The following is a 26,552-nucleotide window of genomic DNA, read 5'->3' as shown; positions in this document are numbered from 1 at the left end:
CCAGGAATAAGTGGAGCAGGATCAGATGAAGGTAAATATATGGGTCTGGAGTTTAAACATGCTTCTATCTGGACTAACAACGTGGATAACTCTTCATAATTTAAAACAGAATTTCCCATGACTCTTCGCAGGTGAAACTTCATGCTCTTCACAGCAGCTTCCCACAAACCACCCCAAGTAGGAGAGTACGGAGGAATGAAAGACCACTTTATGTTGTTTGAGTTGGAGAAAGATTTAATTTTGAAACTAGCAGTATCGGTTTTAAGAAAACCATACATTTTTTGAAGGTATCAATTTGCAATCCAGAAATTTTTTCCATTATCAGAAAAAATATGAGAAGGTAATCCTCAGAGTCCTACAAATCTTTGTAGTGCAGCTATAAAACTTTCGGTAGATAAATCAGTTACAAGTTCAGGTGTACTGCCTTGGTGCTGAGACATACGAACAATGCGATGTAAGCCTTAATAGTCAAAGGATTAGTAGATTAAGTATATCGCTCACCATGACGGATAAGTATTGGACCAGCATAATCAACACCAGTTGACTGAAATGGTCTGAAAATTGTGAATCTTTCTTTTGGCAGTTGTCCAAGTAACTGACTCTGAGGCTGAGCTCTAAAATCTACCGCATTTGTCCATGGTCCTCCATCACCAGATCAAGTGGATCAAGGTGTCACTGGATTAAGGGGCTGGATCGTCAAGTTGTCGGATCGAAGATTATTCATAAGGTCGAATCAAGTCACTGGATCAAGCAGTATTTATAATTCAAGCTGAATTTATACATTCAAAGGTGCAATTAACAGTACAATTAACATTGGTGAAATATTTAAAATTAAATATACTATAACAACAGTAGGTATACGTTTCGGGCCTTCAAGACTGTTTTTTTGTAAGTTACACTTACAGAGCTTGTTAGTTTCATGTTACATATTGGGTCGTTTTGACCTGAAGGAATGTCTAAGCCAGCATATAAAATGGTATCAAATACAAATTCTAGTTATCTGGTTCATTCAACTTTTAATCATAGACAATAACCTAACCATCCTACATAAGATTCAACCTTGTTATCTCTACTAGTATTACCTTATGATAATTTAATTTCTAATCAATTTAACTTTATCTCTGTTAATATTATAATTCCAGTAAAAATGGAATTTAAGGATTTAATTAAGAAATGAAGTATTATTAAAATAGCATAGTTAAACTAAAAACATTCAGTGACAATTTCAAGTCTGAATCAAACAATTATGATTTGTTCACTATTAAATTCAACAAAACTATTAGAATACAAAAAAACATTTTTTTGAAGTTAAATCTGAAATAGAATTGCATCGGGGGTCTACATTGGCGTGACAAAAAAATGGGGGTTCACAATTCGTAAGCGGGGATCCACGAAAATTCATCTGGTTTCGATAGTGAAGAACTAAAATGTTGGCTTGACTTTGCGTATCAATCTAGGCACATAATATTTTGAGAAGCTCAGCGACTGTTACTTGTAAAAACTTGCATATTCCATATTCAGTACAACAAACGTGTCGAGACTTGCAAAGCGCCGCAGCCATCCGCAACGCTTGTTCAGACATGCAAAGGGACGAAATACCACTTGTGGTGTGTGTGCTAGCAATCTTGCATGAACTTGTTTGATTCTTCACTAATATAAATACGATTGCCAAGGATAAACGTTACTCATTTGTTTCCGGAATTTCGAAAAGAAAAGTGAATGGATGTTAGCGTTTGCCAGTGTCGGAAAAAGTAGTAAGTACTTACCTGCTTTTTTGTTATACTTACTTTTATTTGATTTATTGTTTATTTATTTATTTGGCAATTTATTGTACACGTCAGTAAACAAAAAATACACAAATTACAAAAAATACGTAGGTACACAAGGCGAGGCTTATTCCTAAAAGAAATCTCTTCCGTTTAAGGATTTATTAATTTTTGGTCTAAATTTTTTTCAGATATATAAAAAAAAACTATTGGAATCTACTTAAAAACTGATCCTGAACATACCATTTCCTGGTTGTAACCGTTATTCTGTAACACGTTGTATATTTTCACAAATTGTACCTGTCTTTACATACTCGTAACGTATATCAAAGTAATAAATAAATTATTAAAATCGCAGAGTTGTGATATCTAAATATTGGTTATTTAAAAGTATTTTCTATAGAATTTACAGAAATATATCAAAATATAATTAATGAAAAAATGTTTTACATAACATTAAAATCGGTTCAGCCAGTTTCATAAAACTTTATTATGGATCTTACAGATTTATTGCTTTTTATAATTAGAATCAGTTTGCCGCTGGTACTTTATTTCATTGAAATAATTAATTAATCCTATTCTGTTAAAATAGTCATATCCTGTTAAGTAAGACCGCCTTGAGATTACTAAAACAAAGTTTTTTTTTTATTTACCGGTAGGTAACTGATACGAAACATGGATGAATCTAAGAAGAAATGTCGACTGTACAGTGTTGATTATTTAAAATTTGGATTTCTTCCATCAAAGGCAGACAAGCGATTGCCTATATGCCTTTTGTGCAGCAAAATTTTGAGCAATGACTCTATGAAACCATCGAAGCTCGAAGATAATCTAAGAAGGCGTCATCCAGATAAAATAGGTAAAGATTTGAAATATTTTCAAACATTGAAGGAAAAATATGAAAAGAGACCTACCGTGCACAGTATGTTTGCTTCAATGTCTGAAAGTAACAATGATGGCTTGCGGGCATCGTACAATATTTCATTACTTCCCCTTAATTTAGTAAAAACAAAGGGTGTAATTTCAGCTTTTCTTGGAAAATTGAAATTTATGAAACAAAATATTAGTCGGCGCGTATTTTCCCAGTTTTCAAACTTGTTACAGGTAGAATGCCTTGATGAGGATATTCAGACATACGTTCAACGTTCAACATTTAATTGCCCTGCATGATGACTTCAAAATCAGATTTGAAGATATTCTGACGATGGAAATACCACCATGGATGATAAATCCATTTGATGAAACGGAAGTGGAGAATGTGATATTACAAGAGCTACTCGAGCTTAGCACTAATGAGGAGATGAAGGTGAAATTTAAAAGAGGGTATCAAACATTTTGGCTGCAGGCAGAAATACCAGAAAAATATCCTGGACTGTGGGGAATTGCGAGAAAGCTTTTGATAGCGTTTCCCTCATCATATCTTGTAGAAAAAAGTTTTAGTGTCGTTACAAACCTTTTATCAAAAAAAAGGAGCAGATTCAATATCACAGAACGGGGAGATTTGCGCTTATTCCTAACAAAACTGAAGCCAAATATTGATAATTTGCTGTCAATCCATCAAGTACATCCCTCCCATTAAAATTGTAACTATTTTGTGATTGTCATTGTAGAAGTTACATTATGTTATCAATGTTTAATTTTAATTATATTATGACAATTTTATTATATTACATTGCAATATGATAATAATAATTAATAGTGTAATAATTACATATTTGAATAAATGCAACACAAAAAAATATACTATTTTTCTTTTGCTTTTTACCACTCTGAATGGGAAGTTTTCTAAATAAAATAAGTGAGAATTGATTGCTTTCTTGTGCTGCGAGTAAATGTCAAAAATGTAAAGTTAGATGGAAGCATTTTTTTTGATTGGCCAACTTTACTTTTTTGACATCTACTCACAGCACAGTCAATCAAAAATTAACCAATCAATTCTCACTTTTTTTTCAGAAGCTGTTAGTTCGTGGAACTCAGCCGTAACGCAAATTTTCATAGTTAGATCTAATTTTTCATTTACATTTTTCATCGACTGGAAATATGGTAGAAATGTAGCTGCAGGGGATCCACCAGAACCAGCAAAATTTTGAAAGTGGTCTATGAGAAAAATAAGTTTGGGAACCTCTGGTTTAGTTCATAACCGAGAAGAATTTTCTAATGTTGAAAAATTTTACTGCCTTACAAATTGCTTAAAAGGTAATGCACTTGATGTAATAAAAAATTTATCGGTAACATCTGAAAATTATGAAACTGCAATAAAATTACTTCAAGCTAGTTATGACAACAAACGACTAATTGCAGCCAAACATGCATAAAAATTATTAATCAAAAACCATTAAAAAAGGAAAATTCTGAAAATTTATCTAAATTCATTGATCAAATTAATTCAAATATTAATGTATTGAAGAATCTAAATACTGATTATTTAGAATTTATTATAATACAATTAATTACTCAAAATTTAAATTTGAATACTTAAAGATACTGGGAACAAACATTAGAAAGAAGCTAATGAATTCCCAAAATTAGAACAACTTATTTCTTTCTTAGAATTTAAGCGTAAATTGCTTGAATCCACTGACATAATTCAATGTGATGAAAAGATAAAGCCGTCTTTAATGTAGCCTTTAGCAGCAAAAAAATATGATTATTAAAAACCTACTAGTAAAAATGTATTTTATGTAAATAATTCTAATAATTTTATGTACGCATTATGTAAAACTGCCAACCATAAATAGTACAATGTGATAAATTCTTAAATTATAATGTTAATGAAAGGAAAAATTTTTTATTTCAAGAAAAATTGTCTTAATTGTTTAAGTAAACAGCATATTGTGAAAGATTGCCAAAGCAATCGTAAATACAAAAAATGCTCACGAAGGCATCATACACTAATTCATTTAGATAAAATGCTGCAAGAGCCAGCAATTAAATCTTCCAAGCCAAATCAAGCTCCTCTGACTAATAGTTCATATTGTACTTTAAAATCAGAACCTAACAAGCCCGTTTTACTTGCAACAGCTGTAGTTAACGTCAAGGATAAACAAGGTAATTTCATTCAAGCCAATGTCTTAGTTGATTATGCTTCGATGATTTCAATTTGTACTGAAAGGTTTGCTGCTAAACTTGGGCTTCAAACCAAACCTGTTTTAATGCTGATCACAGGTATTAGCAATGTTGTTACTAAATCTAAGCTGTGTTGATTTAAATATTAATTTTACATATGAAAACTTTAATTTTAACTTGAAATGTCATATACTGCCATCTACTACACGTTTGTTACCTAATGATTTTATAAACATTTTTCTTGCCAATCCTAACTTTAATGTTCCTGGGCAAGTCAATATTCTTATAGGTGTTCAATATTATCTTTCTTTGCTTAAGCCAACTCATAATTCTAATCATACCATACTTCAATAAACTCGACTTTGTTTCATAGTCTCTGGTCAAACCCCTAATAAATCTAGTAAACGGAAAAACAATTCAGATTCAATATCACTTTTTGTTAGCAATGAACAACTTTCCCTCAATTAGAGTCACTTTGAAGATCAGAAGAGATCAAAGATCATTTACCGACTAAGGAGGAATCTTACTGCGAAAAACATTTAGTTGAAAACACCTTTCGTGATGACCACGACAGATTTGTTGTATCTCTTCCTCGTAAGGAAAACTGTGCTTTAGGATATTTGTATGAGAATACAAGGCACCGTTTCAATTTGTTACATTGTAGATTCCAGAAAACTTCTAAACTTAAGGAAGATTACTTCCATTTCATGAAGGAATATCAAGAATTAGATCACATGCAACCTGTAGATTCATCTCAGCGTAATGCTCCATCTGAAACTTTTTATTTGCCCCACCACGCATATTTTGTGAATCTACTACCAAAACCAGAGTGGTATTTGATGGTAGTGCAAAAATATCGAACGGCCGATCACTCAATTCAATTCTCACTACAGGTCCAGTAGTGTAACAAGATTTATTTTCGATTATAATTCGTTTTAGAACTCACAGCTACGTGTTATCAGGAGATATTCCGAAGATAAATAAACAAATTCACATCAATCCTCAAGACTTTTCATTTCAAAGAATCCTTTGGTACGATAATAAAACCTCATCAATAATTCCATACAATTTACATACAAACAGTTGCTTACGGTTTGGCAACTTCAAGTTTTCTAGCTACAAGATGTTTGATTTAAATTTCAAATCAAAATCAAGCCTCCTTTCCTCAAGCTTGCCGATCAATCAAACAAGATTTTTATGTCGAAGATTTTCTAACACGTTGTGACAACACTGATCAGTTAAAAGAATTATACAATGATATTTCGTTAGTGCTTAACAAATACGGACTTTCACTGCATAAATGTCATTCAAATGTGCCTGGTATGTTTGATGATTCTGATTCATTCATCAAATTGGATAAAGATGAAAATATCAAGACACTTGGGTTATATTGGAATCCTCAAGGCAATAATTTCATTTATCAAATCAAACCAAAAAATAATAACACTTCGTACACTAAACAATCTGTTTTATCAATTATTTCTTCATTGTTCGAACTTTGGGTCTACTAGTTCCTGCAATTGTTCCATTTAAAGCAGTCGTACAAGAGTTATGCTGCACTAACCTTCAATGGGATGAGTTCGCTAGCTGAAAAATGGAATTCTCTGTATTTTCAGCTCAAATCGTCAAGTAATTTTAAGATTTCTAGATTAGTTAAAATCAGTGTTTCAGTTGCATGGATTTTGTGATGTAAGTAGTAGCGCATGTGGTGCTTGTCTTTTCATCAGATCTGTTGATAGTAATGAACACGTTGAAATCCACTTATTGTGTTCAAAGTCTAGAGTTGCGCCTGTCAAGCAAATCTCTATTCCAAGGTTGCAGCTGAACGCGGCTCTTCTGTTATCTCATCTATTCAATAAGGTTAAGTGTATTTTAGGTATAAGTTTTGATTCAATTAATTTTTGGTCTGATTCTACGGTAGTTCTTTACTGGTTGTCTTCGTTTCCTAATAGATGGAAGATATTCGTCGCATAGAGTTTGCGAAATAAAAGAGTTAACTAAGGAATGCTTATGGAAGCACGTTCCTTCAAGGGATAACCCCGCAGACATCTTGTCATATGGTTGTATGCCAGACGCATTAACTTCGTTACAACTTTGGTGGAATGGTCCGTCGCTACTGAAGCAAGATGAGGACACCTGCCCATCCAATCTGACTATCAGTTCTGTGATTCCACCAGATTCGCTCAAGGAAGAGAAGAAACCTAGCAAAAATAATGTGTTTTAAGCTGCTCTTCAAATAACAAACTTTAGAACTCTCACAACAATTTTCTTTGTTTGTACGAACATTAAACTTATTTTCATATTGTCGTCGTTTCATTTACAATTTAAAGAATAAAAGCAATCGTATATTGTCAGATGTCACCGGAAGAAATCTATTTCACGTTGGAAATAATTATCCACCACATGGACAATGCGGTAGATTTTAGAATGAGGGTGAACTGTATTTCTGTTGTTGAAGATGATGATAAAATAAAACACCTTATTTGTTCTTGATGAATCGTTGTATTTAATTTCTTTTTACACATAAATTTCTTTGAACATTATCAAGAATTACAATTAATATATATACTTGAACATTATCAAGTAACACTAAGCCTAAGTGTCCATCTGGACTAAAACGAAAAACATGACTGAACTGTACAGAATTCTAACTTTGAATGAAGGTCATCTAGACAATCATAACTGCTCCTTGCAGTATTCTGATGTATAACGATCGTATGATCCTAGCTTGCCGGTGAGCTCTAGTACCCACTAGATAGCAGCACTTGATGGCTAGAAGTGTTACGTAACAGTTAATTTGATACAACAAACAACGTATGTTGGTATTACATTATCAAATTATTATGTTGTATTTACACAAATAAAATTTCAATTTGATAAATCATCACAGTGTTGAGGGAGACTGTCTCATAAAAACTGTAACAAATCGCAGCACTCTTGTAAATTAATACGCAGTTTTCACTACTTTAGTATTTTTATTTTAACAATTTTATTATGCAATAACTATATATATATATACACACACACACGAGGTGCTATCCAAAAGTTCGGAGAATTTGAATTTCACGTACAAACCATTGCTGGTACAACCTGCTGCCGCTAGATGTGACTAACAGTACTCTTTGTGAATCAGTGTTCCAACAGCTGTGACGGTGAGAGGCTGCATTGTTGACTTTCGTGCGGTTGTGTAACGTTGTGTTTTACTGCTTCAGCGAAGTTCTAAATGGCAGATTTTAAAGAGCAAAGAACCTGCATCCAATTTTGCTTCATGCTTAAAAAAAGTGGTGCAGAAACCCATCGCTTGCTTGTGGAAGCATTTGGTGACGATGCTGCGAGTAAAAGAAAAACTTTTTTGTGGTACTAATTAAAGATTCAAAGATGGGCGAACGACAGTTGATGACGTTGAGCGTTCAGGAAGACCATCAACAAGCTCAACAACAGAAAACATTGTGAAAGTGCAAGAGGCTATTGTTGCAGATCGTAGACAAACAATCCATGATGTTTGTGCAATCGTACAAATGTCATGTGGGTCTGTGCAACGCATCTTGTCGGAAAATTTGAACATGAGACGCATTGCTGCAAAATTTGTACAGACTGTTGAACAGCGACCAGAAACAAAATCATGTAGCTGTCTGTAGTGAATTGAAAAATTCAGCAAGAGGTGACCCTAACTTCATCTCCAACATCATAACCGGTGATGAGACATGGGTGTACGGGTATGACCCTGAAACTAAGCAGCAGTCATCACAGTGGAAGTTGCCAAGTTCACCGCGGCCAAAAAAAGAACGCCAATTTTGCAGCAATGTGAAGTCCATGATGATTGTTTTTTTTTTCAACATGAAAGAAAGGCATTATCCATAAGAAATTTTTTCCTCTTGGTCAAACTGTCAATGGGATGTTCTATTGTGAAGTTTTGAAGCGGTTATGTGAAAGCATTAGGTGCAAACATTCAGATCTGTGGGGTAACAACAGCTGGGTTCTGCACCATGACAATGAGCCTGCCTGCGCACACATTGCTCGCTGTTCAGAATTTCTTGGCTTCCAAAAAGACGGTAGTGATTCTCCACCCACCGGTGGAAAAATGGAAAGGTAAAAAAAATGTTAGAACAATGATTGTAAATTTTCCCAATCCAGACTATAATAAACTAGTTATTCAGTAAATTTGGGCTTGAAAATACTCTTCAGATAAATATTTAAAACCAACTTCGGGGTTTTTTAATTCAGATTTTTTTAAGGAGGGCGAAGGTATGTGCCTCAACCACCACAGCCACTGTCACCATTACTGTAAGTGTGATTGGCTGCACCTGCCTCCAGTTACTTGACTAATAAACATAAAATAAATTGACCACTACAAGAAATGCAAATAATCATATAGTGCGGGCAAAGCTGCAGCAAGGAGCTGGTACGTATATATATATATATATATCTCTTCAAGGCAAATTCAGAAAACTCCTTGAGACATTTCTGATCCAACATTCACTTAAAAGTACAGTTAAGATTCACAATATCCTGCAACAATTGTTCACTTCTTAGACAGCACTGCAGCTTAACTATAAAAGCCCAATTAGAAAATGAAATGAAAATGTCCTTTAACAACATTTTCAATCATTAAAAACGTATAAATCTTTTGCAAACTAATTCAAAAAATATTATTTGGCAGAAAAAACTTCTAAATAAATGATTCTAATCACTATTTTTGATTCTCATTGATTTTGAACTATATGATCCATAACTGTGTTCGAGAATATTAATCCACTTAAAATTAAACATTCAGCAATATTTTACTAAGCAAGGACACTAAGTGAAACACTTTCTTCTCTAGAAAATAACACCTTTAAAAGAGATATTATTTACTCTCAAAGTAGTGCTGCACTTTTAAACCCCATTCAATACACCCCCAATAGATAATAAAAAAATTAAACAAAAGAAATAATTGTTAACATCAAAACATGCTTTTCAATCAGTAAGAACTGTTAATGTAATACCTAGTATTTATTTACTATTATTAAAACATAATATTTTTACCTCATCAATATTTCTTAACCATTTGACAATATTTTCAAAACTTTTCTCATTTGTAATATCGTACACCAACATTATGCCCATCGCACCTCTATAATATGATGTCGTTATCGTATGAAACCTTTCTTGACCCGCTGTATCCCTGTAAATTAAAATGAATTAATATAGGTATCTTCATGTACACATTAATTATGTTACATTATTATGCATAAGCCCAATCCACCACTTTACAAATACTTCATATAAAGTATAAATTACAAATATGCCAGATAAATTACACGATAGTTTATCTTTCTGGGATAAGACGTTTGGTTAAGTTCCATTTCATATTCCTTCAATTATTTAGGAGATGACTGTATGTTATGTTAATTTAAGTCTTATTATCAACTTTGGAAATGTATTTTAAATAAATTACTCATAAGCTAAATGTTCAGAAAATACCCACTTTAGGGTTTTACCAAATCTTATTAAAATATAAATCAGTCAATGCGATCAATGCATAAGACCACATGTGATGTTACATACTAGGGTAATATGGAAAGTTTTCAACCAAACAAGGAGATTGAGACTACTATGACCGAATATTTATATTTATTCATTTCATTTATATTAAAAGATTATATTTGTCCAGATCATTTAGATGTTGTATTACACAGTTTCAGTCACAAGTATTTAGTTATTTGTGACAATCAAGTAAAGTAAACAAGTCTTGACATTTTCAGAAAAATGGATAAATTGAAGTTTGAGCTTTTATAGAGTACTTTGTTTTTAAAAAGTTTAGCTTAGATGGATATTCAAAAATAGTTAGATTCCCGTTTAAAGAGTTCTTCCAGTTTTGAACGGTAAAAAAGTAGACTGTTGAATTTAAATGTGGTACTACTACGACTGACAAAATCATCACAAAAGTCTACAATGACATTTTAAATGGTCAGTGACTAAAGGTATGTGAGCTTAACTAACATTGCAAACATATCAATAGATTGTGTCCACTACCATTTTACATGTTTTACGAATAAAAAAGCTTTCTGTTCGATGGCTGCTGTATTTGTCAACTACCAAGGGTGTTTAAACATATTTAAATACATTTCCGCTGAGTTTCTTTGATGTTTGATAATAACTGTCAAAACAAAAAAATAACAAAAAGATAATTTGAAAACAAACTACAAATGTTATTAGCTCTGTATAATTATTTAGCTTTAATTAACTGTATTCACAGTTAAACAAAACTAACAAGCTACAATCTAAATGAAAACTAGAAAAAGTCGTTTAATTATACAGCTGAGCAATCAGTGGAATGATCTGTGAGCAAGATGATCCAAGATAAGACAGTGATATGATGTCATTTAGAACTTGATTGAAGGTTGGCATGTGATGTTTTATTTTGTTACATAGTGCATTGTTAATATGATTACTGAATATATTCACTTACCTTTTCATTGTACTGTCTCCACTTTCTATAAATAATTGAAATCGTTTAACAGTTTGAGTTAATAATAATTACTGTGCAGTTTAAAAAAAGATAGCATGCCTATCAAAATTAAAGACAATCCAGAATTCAATTTTAAATTTCCCTCTGTAGTAAAAAGATGCTCTTGTTTACACGATTGTAAAAGTTCTGATTAAAGTAAAATAAATTTGGAGAGGATAATGCATAGGAAGAAAATCCAAAAAAAAAGTTTAAAATCAATAATTTTTCATTCATTTTCCTCAAATAAACACATGCATCTAAGCAATGTTTTCTGATGTCATTATTGTTTATATATATATATATATATATATATATATATATATATATATATATATATATATATATATAAGTAATACAGTAATAGCCAAATGGGAGCATATTTGGACACACACGGAAGAAAGTTATTTAGACCTCACCTATAAGATAAAAGAGAGGAAAATCATGTTTTTTCATCAGAAAATATCACTTACAGATATATAAAATACAACTAAATCAATACACAAACTTTGAGACAGCAATAAACAGCTGAACATGGAAAGAAAACAAGATATACAGAAGTTTCAGATTAGAGACAAACAGGCAGAAGAATATTACACATGGGTCAGACAGATAATTGAATCACTGGCTTTTAATTTTTGTTTTTGTCATAGTCAAAAGCTTTTGAATAAAACAATACAAATTTTGAACTAAAGAGGATACCAAAATATATTACTAATATGGCAAATCAAGTATCCAAAAATTTGAATTAAGCTAAAACTAGAAAATTTCAATTATTTTCTTTTTTTTTAATATGACCTTTCTTTCATAAAAAATAAATAAATCATGCAACCAAAATCACAAATGCACAATACAACCTCTCATTTCTGCCTCTTTAAAAATATAGATCTTCTGCAACATCAGACTTATTACAGAACGTACAGCATAAAATGTTACTTATGTCTTCTGCTTTTTCCCAAATTGCCACATATAATTAATAAGTAGAAGTATAAATTCTCAAAAAATTTATCAATATTTTGGTTTCCAGTATTTCTGGCATTCATGTAATCAATCCAGTACACAGCAATTCACTAACAAATACATTTACATGTACATTAGTATAAACAGCACAACAATAGTACATGGTGCTTTAGAGCTTACCTCTAGACAAAATACAATATAGTTTTCTACAGAATGAGGCAAGTTAGTTTGATGCTTTACACTATCTGTCTTTCTTACGACTAATGCATGTACAGCAACTGAGGTATAGAAGCACTAATCAGTCAGTTTTTTGTTTGGAAATGATGATATTCACCATATGACCATGACTTGTACTGAATAACCACAGGTGAATACCTGTGGTGAATAAAGTAAAGGTATTATTTGTACAACTGAATACCACCTTCACATTAATATTACATCTAACTTTGTGAAGAAGACAACAAAAAACCACATCACACACACCAAGCCAGATATGAAATGCTTTTTTTTTAGGTCTAAGAATGCCATTTTTGGAAGTGAATATGTCTTTTGACTAGTCACCTACGTTATGGTTGTGAACTTAACATACATACAGCTTTATAGCTTTGAAATCTATGGGAAGTTTAAAATGATATGCCTGGAGTTGAATCCGTTAAAATGAGACTGAAATCAGATAACAGTGTACTGTAACATATTTTTCTTTTATTTTTGTCAAATGTTGATGTAAAAGTCTTTATTATACCTATAAAATTACCCAATATAAATAACAACCTAGTCAGATATAACACAATCAATTTAAGTAACACATTTGGCAAAACTTACCATATCTGAAGTTTAATTTTTTTCCCTCTCAGTTCTACAGTTTTTATCTTGAAATCTATTCCTAAAAAAAATAAATTAACAAATTACTTCACAGATAACATTCATAATAATACAATCAATGAAAAATTATCATACTTTGACATGTACTCAACATTTTATATCAATGCTCAGCCCACACCAAAAGACTTGGGAAACTGAAATTTGATAAAAGTTGTTCTTAGTTACCATTAAGCACGCTTTCAATTTTGTTGGAAACTTCTTTAAACAAAATTTCTAGTTAAATTTTTTTAATAATCAGTCAAGGCCATAAACAATTCTGAGATAAAATAAATGCTTACCATTTAATTAATGAGTATAATAATATAATTAATACTATTAATTATAACTAATTCGTAACTAATCAAGTAACATCTAAGTAATCAAGTAATCCGTAACTAATCAAGGACATAAATCAAAGTTAAAAAAATAAACACAGATTCATAATATTCTGTTTTACTTTACTTATGACCTCAATTTTAACTTTTACTATTATTATTATTATTATTATGCTTTTACGGCCAACATGGGACCACTTAAGTCAATTTTAGTTGGATCTTTTCTGAGAAAAACGTGTTATTTTACTCTTTCGAGCTGCCCAGTATTTCTTCATCCGTTCAGATCTTGCTTTCTTTTCTTCATCCGTAAACACCCTCTTCGTTGTATTTTGTCTGTCTTTTGTTTAAATCTAATGCTCTTATCTTTTAGCTTTGTAATTTTTCCAGTTTTATTCTGTAGGTCAGTCAGGGAAATTCCCAATTCTTTCATATCTTCTCTAATTTCTTTGATCCATCCTACTTCTAGCTTTTGGAACCAGAGCTTTTCAATGATATTTCTTGACAGTCTTGTTTCCGGTGTCCTTATGAGATGACCGAAGAAAGAGATTCTTTTTTTCCGCATAGTATCAGTAACAGGCTCTATTTCTCGATACACCACCTCATTTGGCACAATCCACCATTGGCCTTCTTTTTGGTGTTTTTTATTGATACACGTTCTGACAATTCTCCTCTCTATTTTCAGAATTTTTTCAATTCGGTTTTTCTGGGTGATTTTGAAAAGGGTCTCGCTTCCGTAGGTGACTTCTGGCTGTACTACAGTTTTATAATGTTTAAGTTTTGTTTTAGCAGAAAGGCATTTTTTGTTATATGTTGACCAAGTTAATGTTTGGGATTTAATCATTTTATTTGTCCTGTTTTGCCATGTCACTTTTTCATTTAAATTATAAGTTATTATTTCCCCTAGATATTTAAATTGTTTTACTATTTTAATTTTCTGATTGTTTACCGTAATGTGCTCTATTACCAAAGGATCTATGGCCATTAGTTCAGTTTTTTCGAAAGAGATATGAAGCCCTATCTTTTGTGCTAGGTTTTGAAGGCTCATGATTTGTGTTTTGGCTTCTTGAATATTATTTGCTAAAAGAGCGAGGTCATCTGCAAATCCTAGGCAATTTAGTGTGATGGAGTTTTTCTTAATACCCATTTTTATATTTTTGGGATTTATTTCATACCATTTTCTCATGACAAATTCGAGGGCGCAGTTAAAAAGGAGTGGTGAGAGGCCGTCTCCTTGCCTCAATCCAGTTTTTATGTAGAAGGGTTGAGAGAGTTCACCTCTGAATTTCACTCTGGACTGGGTATTGGTTAAAGTTAATTTTATCATGTTTACGAGTTTAGGGTGAAGGCCCAGGTTTCTCAGAATATTCAGCATGGATGGTCGGTGTATACAATCATAGGCCCTTTTAAAGTCGACGAAGGTGATTATTAGTTGTTTTTTCAGTCTTTTATATTAGTCCATCATAAGTTTTAGGGATATTATTTGTTCCGGGCAACCTCTCCATGGCCTAAATCCCCCTTGGTATTCCCCAAGTTCCAGTTCAAGTTGGTCTTTGCATCGGTTGTATATGATTCTCGACAGGATTTTGTATGTGCAATCCAGGAGAGATATGCCTCTGTAGTTTTCCGGATTAGTTTTATCCCCTTTTTTATGTAATGATGGATGAGGGCTGTGGTCCAGTGTTCTGGAAGTTTTTCTTCGTTCCATATTTTCATGAGGCATAGATGTAGGGAAAGTTTTGACTGAATAAACTGATGAGTGTTTCCAGAGTTCTGCGAAAAGCTGGTCTTCTCCGCTTGCTTTGTAGTTTTTTATTTCATTTAAGGCTGCGAGAACTTCTTGAATTGTTGGCGGGTTGATATTTACTGGTGAAGTTTTAACTGGAGTTTCAGTGTCAATCTCAAAAAGCTCTGGGGGGTCGTCACAGTTGAGGAGTCTATTGAAGATTTCTGCCAAAATTTCAGCATTTTCTTTATTGGTGTGGGCCATATTTCCTTTTTTTCCTCTCAGCATAAGGGTGGGTGGTTCATATCTTTGAAGAGCCTGACCAAAAATTTTATAATAGTCTCGGAAATTAGTTTTCTTGGAACTTTCTTCTATTTGCTGAATCAAGTTTTTTTGGGCTTGTCGTTTGGTTCCTCTTATAATTTTCTGAGTTATTTTCCTTTGTTTGGTGAATTCATGGTTAGATTCTTCAGTTTTCTGGGTTTGGTGGTTGATCCAAGCCCGGTGTCGGTCTTTGACTGCTTTGTCACATTCTTCATTCCACCATTGGTGTTTTTTTCTTGGGTTTATAGGGGCTAGTTCTTCAGCTATTTCTTTCAGTTGGATGTCAGTTCTTTTAAATTATTAGTTAATTTGATTTTTTTTGTTGTTTCTTCAAAGATGGCATTGTTTATTAATTTATGTGGATCATAAGCTCTTTTGTTTTTAGGTTGGGATTTTTTCTTTTTATGCGGGGTGAATTTTATTTTAACTTTAATTAAGTAATGGTCCGATCCAGTATCTGTTCCTCTCAAGACTTTTACATTATAAATCTCCTTGTGATAATTCCGGTCCATGCAAACATGATCAAGTTGCCATTCTCCTTTTTTCCAATCTGGGTGTTTCCAAGTCTTCAATTTGTTTGGTTTTCTCATAAAATAGGTGGATTTTGAGATCATATTATGGTTTCTGCAAAATTCGACAAGTCTTTGGCCGTTCTTGTTAGTTTTCTTTTGGGCAGGCCATTTTCCGATAATATCACGATATCTTCGTTCTTTACCAAGTTGGGCATTAAAGTCCCCTATTAAAATCTTCGTGTGGGTCTTATTTATGTTGTTTGCAGTTTGGTCAAGAAGTTCCCAGAATTTGTCCATCTCTTCTCTATCTTTTTTAAGATTGTTTTTGTCATTGGTGGGAGCATGGACATTTATTATGGTGTAGAATTTATTGGCTGATTTTAGGGTTAAGGTTGAAATCCTGGGGGAGTAAGACTTAAATTCTACGACTGAGTCAATTATTTTAAGATTGATTGCAAATCCTGTTCCGAAGTGTGGGCAATTCTTCATCACACGTTTCCCGGGGATTCCTTTGTAAATTCTGTAACCCTGAGATTCAAACGGCTCTCGATCAGTGTTTCTCATTTCTTGAAGTCCTGCGATTAGGATATTTTGTTTGTCCATTATGTCTGTTAGAGTTTTTAGTTTGCCGGGTTGAGTTAGAGAATTAATGTTGTGAGTGGCAATGTAGATTATTTGCTTGTGTCTTATCCTCAATTTTGAAGTTGTGTTGTTTTTGGGTGTTTCCAAACGCTCCGATTCATTGTTATCTTTTAAGCAGCTGCCCACCGGATCCGAGTGCAGCCTTCTCTGGTATTTACCAGACGGTGGATTTTTTTCTTAAAAGACCTTACATATTTGACTTTCAAAGGCAAGTCAGCCTTGGGTGGGAATAAATTCCCGAGTTACAACTCTGGATGTGATCCAGAGAGGTGATTCCGATTTAGTTCACCAGTAGAAATCTCCACGTTTCTAACTGGTTATCCAGACGAACCAACGTGGAGGCGCAAACCGATTTTCTTAATTGAGATTTTAAGTATGGAGAAAGTTTAAATCGGTTCCGGAATCATTTCGTCATTTTAACTTTTATTATATAATTTTTTTAAATTTACATATATGTGGGACGAAATTTAACAAATCAAAATATAGTCATCTCCTTACTGCTGTGCATAATAATCCACAGAATAAGTTTCTGGGAAGCTGAAATGACCTATTAGAGAGGAAGTACAATTACTTAATTGCCTTAGTATATCTTTCTTGTATAAAACAAGATACCAAAAGCTCATGAATATGGTGGTCTGTATAGCATTGTATGCAAATGTACACTTATTACACATTTATAATTTTATTGTTTCATTGTATGATTAAAATGCTATTGTTTTTTATTTTGTACCTAATTAATTAAATTTATGTGACGTGATAAAGAATTTTTTACTTCTAATCTTGCAAGATGTCAATACAAAAACTGTACAAATCCTGAAATAAAACATTGTAACATAGAATGATAAACATGCCTGCAAACAGAAGACTGATAGCTGTTGAATAATAAATGTGGTAACTTTTCAAATGATCACCAAGTATAATAAAACCCAGCAACTAAAGATTGCATTAGCTGCAGAGTTCAAAATAAAATTCTACTAATCACATGAAATTTGGTCTACCAGCCAAATGAATGCACTTTTATAACATTACTAACCTGCAAAAGCCAGGCAGTTTCCACAGCCTAAATTTAATCTTTACTCCCCATTTACAGTAGCATGCAAATTAATCCAAACACCAATTTTTAACTTTTTTTAATAAAAAAGTAATTTTATTTAGAAAAAAAATCATACTTTGTACTATTTGTAAATATCTAATAATTAATGTCCTTAATTCATAATCATTTCACGTACACTATTTGACATCAACCCAACAAAGTGTACAACACATTTTTTTTTTACTTTATCATGAAATCATACTGATATTTTGGCATTAATGGGGTCAATTTTTGTGGTACAATCCATTTTTGAGTCATATTTTCTGACTATTGCCTAAAAATTTTCAATTTGGTTTAAGTCTGGGGAGTTGCCTGGCCACAGCAGCACTTTAATGTTTCATTCTTCTAAAACCTGTTCCACTTTTTTGGCAGTATGTCATGATGCCATATCTAGCTGGAATACTCAGTCACCTTGTGTGAATTTTTTTTTTGGAAATTGTGTCACAACCATTTCCTTTTTTAGAATCTTGGTACATCCAACACTTTTCAACATACAATCTTTTTTTTTTCCTTTTCAGCCTCCGGGAATCACTCAGGTATTAACTACAGAGGATGATGTGTAGGAGTGTAAGTGAAGTGTAGTCTTTTAAAGTCTCAGGTTGACCATTTCTGAGATGTGTGATTAATTGAAACCAAACTACCAAAGAGCACTGGTATCCATGATCTAGTATTTAAATCTGTATAAAAGTAAAACTGCCTTTACTACGATTTGAACGCTGGAACTCTCGACTTTGGAATCAGCTGATTTGCAAAGATGCATTCACCACTAGACCAACCCCGTGGGTTTTCAACATACCATCTACTGGAAACAATGAACAAGAACCTTCAAATCTAAAACAACCCCAAAACATTTTTGTCCAATAGATTGTTGGACATGAATCAACATCTTTTCATCTGATGTTCTAACACATGGAATCCTTTGCCCCTGAACATCTGAACATAAAGATGTGACTTATCGAAAAACAAAATATTTTTCCAGTCTTCTTTGGTCCAGTTAGCATATATGCTTTGGCCCACAAGAGCCTTTTTCTGCACATGGCTGTGTTAAAAGCTGCTTTTTAGCTGGCTAACAAGTTTTCTCTCCAGTTGCAAGAAATAGGCATCTAACAGTTGTCACATGTAAATCTGTTCCACTGGCTGCTAATTCTCGATTTTAGTTCACAGCAGATAATTTTGAATTAAAGTTACTTTTTTTCACTAATAACTAATTGATCCTGTGTTGGAATAGTTTTTAAGGCGACATTTACCTTCCCTTTGAGGTGAAAATGAGTATTATTCACTACACCTAGTCAAACACCATACTCAGAAGCTATTTGTTGTTTTTGTCATACTGGTATGCTCAGAAAGTGAAACAATTTTCAAAAGCTTTCTTGGAGTATGTTGTTATATATTCAAGACAGAATAAAATATACTAAAATATGATTTTGTAATAAAAATGAAACACAAAACATTATTTATAACATGAAAACTGCTAAATAACCAAAGAACAATAATCTCACATTACACAGATAACTTAAAGAATGAGTGTGGTCCAGCAGGGTAGCTAACAACATAGAAATAAATAAAAACATTCCCTGGGTTTGAATTACTTTGCACACTACTGTATAATGCTAACTTTCCTAAATGAATTTCCTTGTAAAACAACCAACAAAGTAGGTATAAATGTAAAGTTTTCATCCAAAATTATCCAATTTTGCTATATTTTGCTACAACAATTTAACTAACATATGTCATGATTGTGGCAAAATTCATCATAATGCTATTAAAAAATATATCCCTCAATAAATGCTAAGCATTTATGTTAATAAAAATTCAGTTTTGTATAAAAAGTCCCAATTCTCTAAACTGGGAGGTTTAGATGATTTTTTTTGTTTAAAAGAATGCATTAATAAATCTCTCCAATCCTGATTAATGCAGGCAATCAATTCCAAATCAGTTAGCATTATGTGATCTACAGGCTAATTCCCTGTATAATATTAATTATATTCAGTGTTATTCGTCACGGAAAAATAATCTCTAGTTATATATATTTTTTTAAGTGTCCATATAATTTAATAACTGTATTTTAACTTTTATCCCTGTCAACAATGTTCAAAATCAGTAAAAATTCTGTCCACATGAAATTGATAGTTGATAAGCAGAGAGCTTTAATGCAATAAGACAGTTTAGACTTATCAGGTGCAGCATAAAAATATGCTATATCTATAGTGGAAGTAAGTGGGAGTGGACGAAACAGGGTAGTCTTCTATACTAAACATATCTATTTCAATGGCTGTAAAGAACCGTGCAATACAAATAATGAATTTTCTGTTACAGCATTTACTGAATGTAAATTAATCACAAAAGTTCAAAGACTTCATAAAAAAATTTTAACGTGCCTTAATGTAGATGAACTTATTCACAATTATTCTACGACAGTACAAAAATGTACAAACAATAAGTTTTTTTTTGTCATCTGTACAGTTCTGAAAATACTGAAATTGTTAAATGATTCTACAGAAACCCTCAATCACACTCTTCCTTCTCACTTGTACAGAATTCAAAACATGCACAGAAATTCTCCCAAATGACCTCATTTCCATTTAACAGGATATGTGAACAAACAAAACTGTAAACATTCATCATCCAAACAACCTTATCTAGTGCATGAATAACCATTACACTGTGAAAAGTTAACTGATTGATGTTGAGTAACAGTGTTTGGAGTCATTAGTCATCATATGTTTTTAAGTAAATGACAAGCAGTAGCAGCTAAAGCTCAGCATTATTCCAATATATTTTTCATCGATTTTTGGTCTTAAACTAAGATAGGTATAAAAAGAGAATTGTGAATATGGTTTCAATAAAATTATTAACACATACCATGGGAATATGTATGAATATTTACAATGTTTCCTGATCAGTTGAGGTCTCAGAATGAGAATGCTAAACATTAATTGATCCAACATTTATAGTATAACAAAAAAAATAAATTTTTTTAATTAAAAAAAAAAAACTATGAATATCTATATCATTAATCTTCCTTAAAATACTCTCCTTCCCACTGCACACATATTTCCCTACACCCAACATAACATTTTTATGTTGGGTGTAGCATAAAATAAGAAGCAACTCTGTAAAACACTTTTTGATATAACTTTCAGGGCATTCTGTGAAATCTTTTTTACTGGATTTAATTGTCACAAATCTTTGTCCATATAACAGTAATTTTGGATTGCCATATTTTATTAATTTTGGAAAAAAAGGTCGGCAGTCTAAAAAATTAGTAGCAGGTAAGGGATGAAACAAGCAAATGTTTTATACAAAACTCACAAATTAGTAACAACATGTGGACTGGCACATAGTCACAGCGAAGGGACAAGTTGTTACACCAAAAATTCTGATTTTTTTTCTTTTTGTGGACACACTTGATTTCTAGCTGGTAGTGGTGGTTGACAGTTTGCCCAGGAAACTAGGTTAACAGGTAAAAAACTCTTTACAATTTTCCAGCCCACTAGTTTCAGAATGACCTTGCTAGCAACAATGAATTTTTAATTTTTCAATTAAGATTTCATGATATGAACCACAAAATCCCAAAATCAAACTGCCAAATGTTCATTTGGGCCATGTGGGATGTACAGTAGCACAGTAGCCACTATGTGACTGTGAGCTTGGATGATCAGCTCACACATCACTGCTATACTACTGTTAGCAGTAGCATAAACTACTGCTATCTTAGTAGCATAAACATGAAGCAACTATTGTTTATGAAGCAATGTATTTTTGTGTGTGTACAGTATTAAAAAAGTGATATTTAAAATACAAAACAATTATTTTTATTATTTTTTTTTTTTCTATTTTGCTTTTCCATGCATACAAAGTTTAGTTCTGTTAGTTTTTCCTCTTACTATGATTCTTTTGGTATGTGTTGTGTATTTTGTTACATAGTCTATTGTTACATAATCTATATCTAATGTACAATACGATAATTTGTAACAAGTCTCTTTTATCGTGGTTATGGTTGACATTTTTTATAGTTCATACACATGTGAATAATAATGGTTGAATTTAAGTCTGCTGTGAAGGGTAAAAAACTTTGAATACAGGGGTACACAATTGTAAGCAATGTGTATGATTTCAAGAAAAAATCTTTGGCTGTAGGAAAATTACAAGCATTTTAATTGCTACACAGATGTATGAAGAGAGAATTGCAGTTGCTTGTGGCATTTCTAGGACTCAGGTTCAATGCATAAGAAACGAATAAATAGAACTACTTAGATTCAGGGGGCCAGAATGTTCGTTCATCACCCTGAAAGAGTAACATTCTAAACCAGTTAATGGATTACTTGATTTTAATAAAAGTGTGGTAAGGCAAACTGTGAATGAATTTGACTCAAAGACAGGGGAGTGAGCTGCCAACAATTAACAAACTCTATAATAAATTGAATTAGTTTTAACAGCAATGAAACATATATCTCTTACATATCTCATAAATATGTAACTTAACGCAGCATAAAAAAGCTTATCATACACAAAAAATAAATTAAAAATTAATTTTATTTTTCATTTTTGAACTTTTTTTGTACATTACAAATTAAAATTTTTAATATTATTTTAAAATTTATTTTTTTATTGCTGAATGGAACATAGCAGCAACTGCAAAACACTAGCAGACTTGTAAATCAATATTATATACCAAAACTAAAAATAAAATACTATAAAATTAATCAAAAAAAAATTATTAGACCAAGCACCAGTAACAATATATACAAATATAAATCGTTTAAAAAAATACAGCTTTGGTACAAAGTAGTAACAATTCACAATATCAATATTAAGACAAAATCATTAAAACATTAAAATGTTAACTAATTTCAACTAACTAGAAAAAATTTTATAAAGGTTAGGACATATCAATTTCATAAATTCTACAAACTCAGATGATAAGAATTAATACATGAAGTATTGTAAACTTATAATAGACTATGAATATCAATTAAATCATGATCTGAAAGGAAGTGGAAAATAATCTTATCAAATACAGCATCCGTTGTAATAATTACATCATTCATTTGTATTCTACTTTTTAACTGACAATGGATTGTCCCCCAATGATGGAATAAGCTTAAAAAATTTAATTTTATATTAGCAACTACAGGATGAGGTAGTATATATTTCTACATTTCATTAATTGGAATTTTTATAAAACTAATAATTAGCAACTACTAGCTAGCTTTCAAAATACATCATAATTATTTTTTAAGATTTTTTCTGAGTATTCATTAAGTAGCTGCTTTCCAAATAAAATTAACAGTGCCATAGTTGTTAATGGTACCCAACTTTATTTAAATAAACAGGAAATCCTTTAAACATTTCTGCTGAATAAAATATTTAATTTACACTGCTATATTAAAAGGATCTTAAGCAACTTAACATAGTTGTCATTATCTACAGTGTCAGTCCAATAACTCTACTGATGATGGAGATGTGTATTAGCTTTGAAAATATCTTATGAAAAAGCTTATTTCAAAATAATCTGAAAGCAAAGTCATAAATAATTTTTAATATTTTAAAAATCATTATCAAGATTCATTATTCTATCTACAAATAAAACAGAAATAAAAAATACAACAAAAAAATAGTACAGAGCAGCAATGAAATTAATCATTGCAGCAATAACTTCTGGACACACTATGAAAACTGTTATCTTTCTTCTTAAACTTAAATGATTAAACATTTACAAAAAAAAAAAGTAAAACATACCCAAATACATATATATTTTTAGCTTATATATACCCAATTGCATGTCTAATAGTTTTCTCTTTGAGCTTCAAGTGTAATAAAAAATAGCATAAAGTGGCCAAAAACAAGCACTAACCTGGTGTAGCTTATCACCTAAAAGGAAAGAAGCCATTACAAATTTACTAAAACGTTTCTAAATTTTTTAAAAACACCTAAATTTTGAAATAAATAGATGAATATTTTTTTTTACAAGCACAGCAGAACATTTTATATATATTGGTCTATTGTTAGACCAAGCACCAAATAACAATATATACAACAAATATAAACACAACAAATCGTTTAAAAAAAATACAGCTTTGGTACAAAGTAGTAACAATTCACAATATCAATATAAATAATAAGACAAAATCATTTTATATATATATATATATATATATATATATATATATATATATATATATATATATAAACTGACCAGAACATATATACATATGTTCTGGTTGGTTATGTGTATACATAGGGAGCCCTAAAGGGTTACCAATCTGCAATGGAACAAAATGTGCAAACACACACACACAGCGAGAGGGGGGTAGAGTATCACCATCCTCTTTCTTTTAATATAAAAGACATTCTCCAAGTATAAAATAAAGACTACCTTAAATGAAAATCAAGATTTATAAGAAAAACCACATTCAAGTATTTACAGCAATCAAACAGATTTAAGAACTTCAAATATGTTTCAACATGATAAAATATCACGTTCACGGTTTCAATAGTATAAAATTTACAAATCAATTTCCACAAAAAATAAAACTTCATCAAATTTGACATCATAATCATCAAGAATGTTGCTTATAAAACTAACAGCAACCAGTTGATGTAGTGATTAGTGAATGGTATATAAATCGGCTAATCTCTAATGAGATTCTCTGCATGCCATATTTTATACAAATTATTTTATCTATTTCACCTTCCTTGTTAAAATACATATGTGTAAATTATTTTATCTATTTCACCTTCCTTGTTAAAATACATATGTGTAACATGTTAGAGGTCATAATACTTCAAAATCTAAATGTAAGAAACAACAGTTAAATAAAGGTATTCTAACAAATATCTTTTGTCACTTTAACAAATTATATAATGTACCATTAAGACATCTGTGAAAGTTTGTTCACAGGCAGCAGTCACTTCCGGAAAAAAATATTACCAAATGATGCCATAATAGTATTAAAAAGAGTAATGATGATACTTTTATAACTATAAAAAAAAAAAAAGTTTAAATATGTTAGATATACGAAGTGAACCAAGAAACAATGAGTAAAAATTTTTGACATTTGCAGGATAACACCACCAAAAACTTGAGTCACCAAATAGATTCTGCAAACGTTATTTTACATTCAGAATACCCACTTTGATATATTCAAAATATATAAAATAATAAATCATACAAGTTAAAATTAGTTAACTAGGAAATACATAATCTGGTGCAATAAAATTATGATCAACTGTTTTCTTAATGGTTAAAATTCTGAATCGTGCTAATATTATGGCAATTACTATTTAAACAAACACACGCCCAAACATCGCTTGCGCCATCTACTGGAAGATGATCACCAATGTTACACACAGATTTGTACACAAGAACCCACGATTGATATACCGTGCGATGGATCATTCTAATGTCCGAAAATTGATCAACGGCACAAATAAACCAATTCAAAATGTATTTTCAGTATAGCCACAACTTAATTGATTCTGACACAAACATGGGCATAAAACCAAACTCTTATCAGATATCATAACTATAACAAAAATTCACGAATACAAAAGGAAACATTAATCATTCTTATCAATAATGTCAATATTAACACCATCAAAATGCAATGAAACGAAAACATACATTTTTAAATAATCCAACTGAAACTCCATGGAATCAATATTAATCCAGAGAAATGTGGTACCAAAATGTTGTCTAGCCTAATAACTAATGCCTCTAACAAAACCTCTTCTCAGTGAAGACTCGCCCGTTAATTTATTAGTCGAAATGAAAGTAAAATTAACAAATAAATTAGTTATATCCTTACCAATAGTTGAAATAAATGTAGGAGTAAATGCATCGTCCGAAAACCTAAACAAGACACACGTTTTCCCCACACCAGAATCTCCTATCAAAAGCAACTTAAATAAAAGGTCGTATGTTTTCTTCGCCATTTTGCTAAGGCAATTGAAACAATATGACGTCACAGTTTATTTTCCGACTTATTAAATGACGTCATAGTACCAACTTAAACTCATTGTGCAAATAATATTTATCGCCATCTACCTTTATTTTCATGTTTAATAATGACTTTTTTCAAAAGTGTTGTCACATTTCCGCATTGCTTTTATGGGCTTTATATTTTTTTATGAATAAGGTGAATTTTTTTTTCTTTTGAAGAAGCCTAAATAATATTTATATAACCAAAACGAAGTATCATATTCATTTATTTAATTGTTCAGTTTTAATATGGAAAATGGTATTATATTAATAGTTAGGAATTTCAGCTTTGCTATAATTGAACAACCAACACCAGCTAGTTAGAAAGATATAAGATCTCGCAGTTCGACTGTAACGTTGTACCAAGACCAAAGCAGTACTTTCAGTGCCCCAGTATTTTTCATTAAAAACTCAACAACGAATGATAATTATTGGGTGTAATATAAAAACAGCAGTATTCTTAACCCTATAATTAAAGAGGTACGAACTAGGAAACCAGACGGATTTTTGTTTTTTTTTATGTTGCTCACTCTTTCGACATTACTACTTCTGTACCTTCTAATTAATGAATTTTGTGTAATAGTTATTTTTTAATGCATTTGATGATAGTTATTTTGGAAAAGGTTTTGCAACACCCTCATCAATTACATATCTTATCTTACTATCTCCTACTGGACGACATAACGACGTTTTCATTACACATTGTTATTAAATTATTTACCTTGGATAATTAAGAAAAATGCTTTATGAAATCAAAGTGAAATAAAACAAGAATGATGAGATTAACACTATATATCTG

The 26,552-nt window shown here is 31.5% G+C and overlaps 1 protein-coding gene across 2 annotated transcripts in view; it reads right to left on the bottom strand.

Moving 5' to 3' along the window:
* Positions 1 to 25,715, bottom strand: part of Rab10 (RAS oncogene family member Rab10) — a 41,769-nt gene extending 16,054 nt beyond the window's left edge. For both annotated transcript variants that reach the window (XR_012756713.1, XM_075368422.1), the window contains exons 1-3: positions 25,581 to 25,715; positions 13,102 to 13,162; positions 9,858 to 9,996 (exon numbers count right to left, since the gene is read on the bottom strand). Coding sequence is in view for 1 of the 2 variants with exons in the window: in XM_075368422.1 (XP_075224537.1) it covers positions 9,858 to 9,996; positions 13,102 to 13,162; positions 25,581 to 25,707 (327 nt within the window). In the remaining variant the exon portion in view is untranslated. The remainder of the gene's footprint in view (positions 1 to 9,857; positions 9,997 to 13,101; positions 13,163 to 25,580) is intronic.
* Between the last annotated feature and the right edge of the window lie 837 nt (positions 25,716 to 26,552).

This window comes from Lycorma delicatula, chromosome 6, assembly GCF_047948215.1.
Source record: "Lycorma delicatula isolate Av1 chromosome 6, ASM4794821v1, whole genome shotgun sequence".
Classification (NCBI taxonomy): domain Eukaryota; kingdom Metazoa; phylum Arthropoda; class Insecta; order Hemiptera; family Fulgoridae; genus Lycorma; species Lycorma delicatula.
Note: the sequence above shows the minus strand (reverse complement) of the source record. Positions and strands in the feature narration are given on the sequence as shown.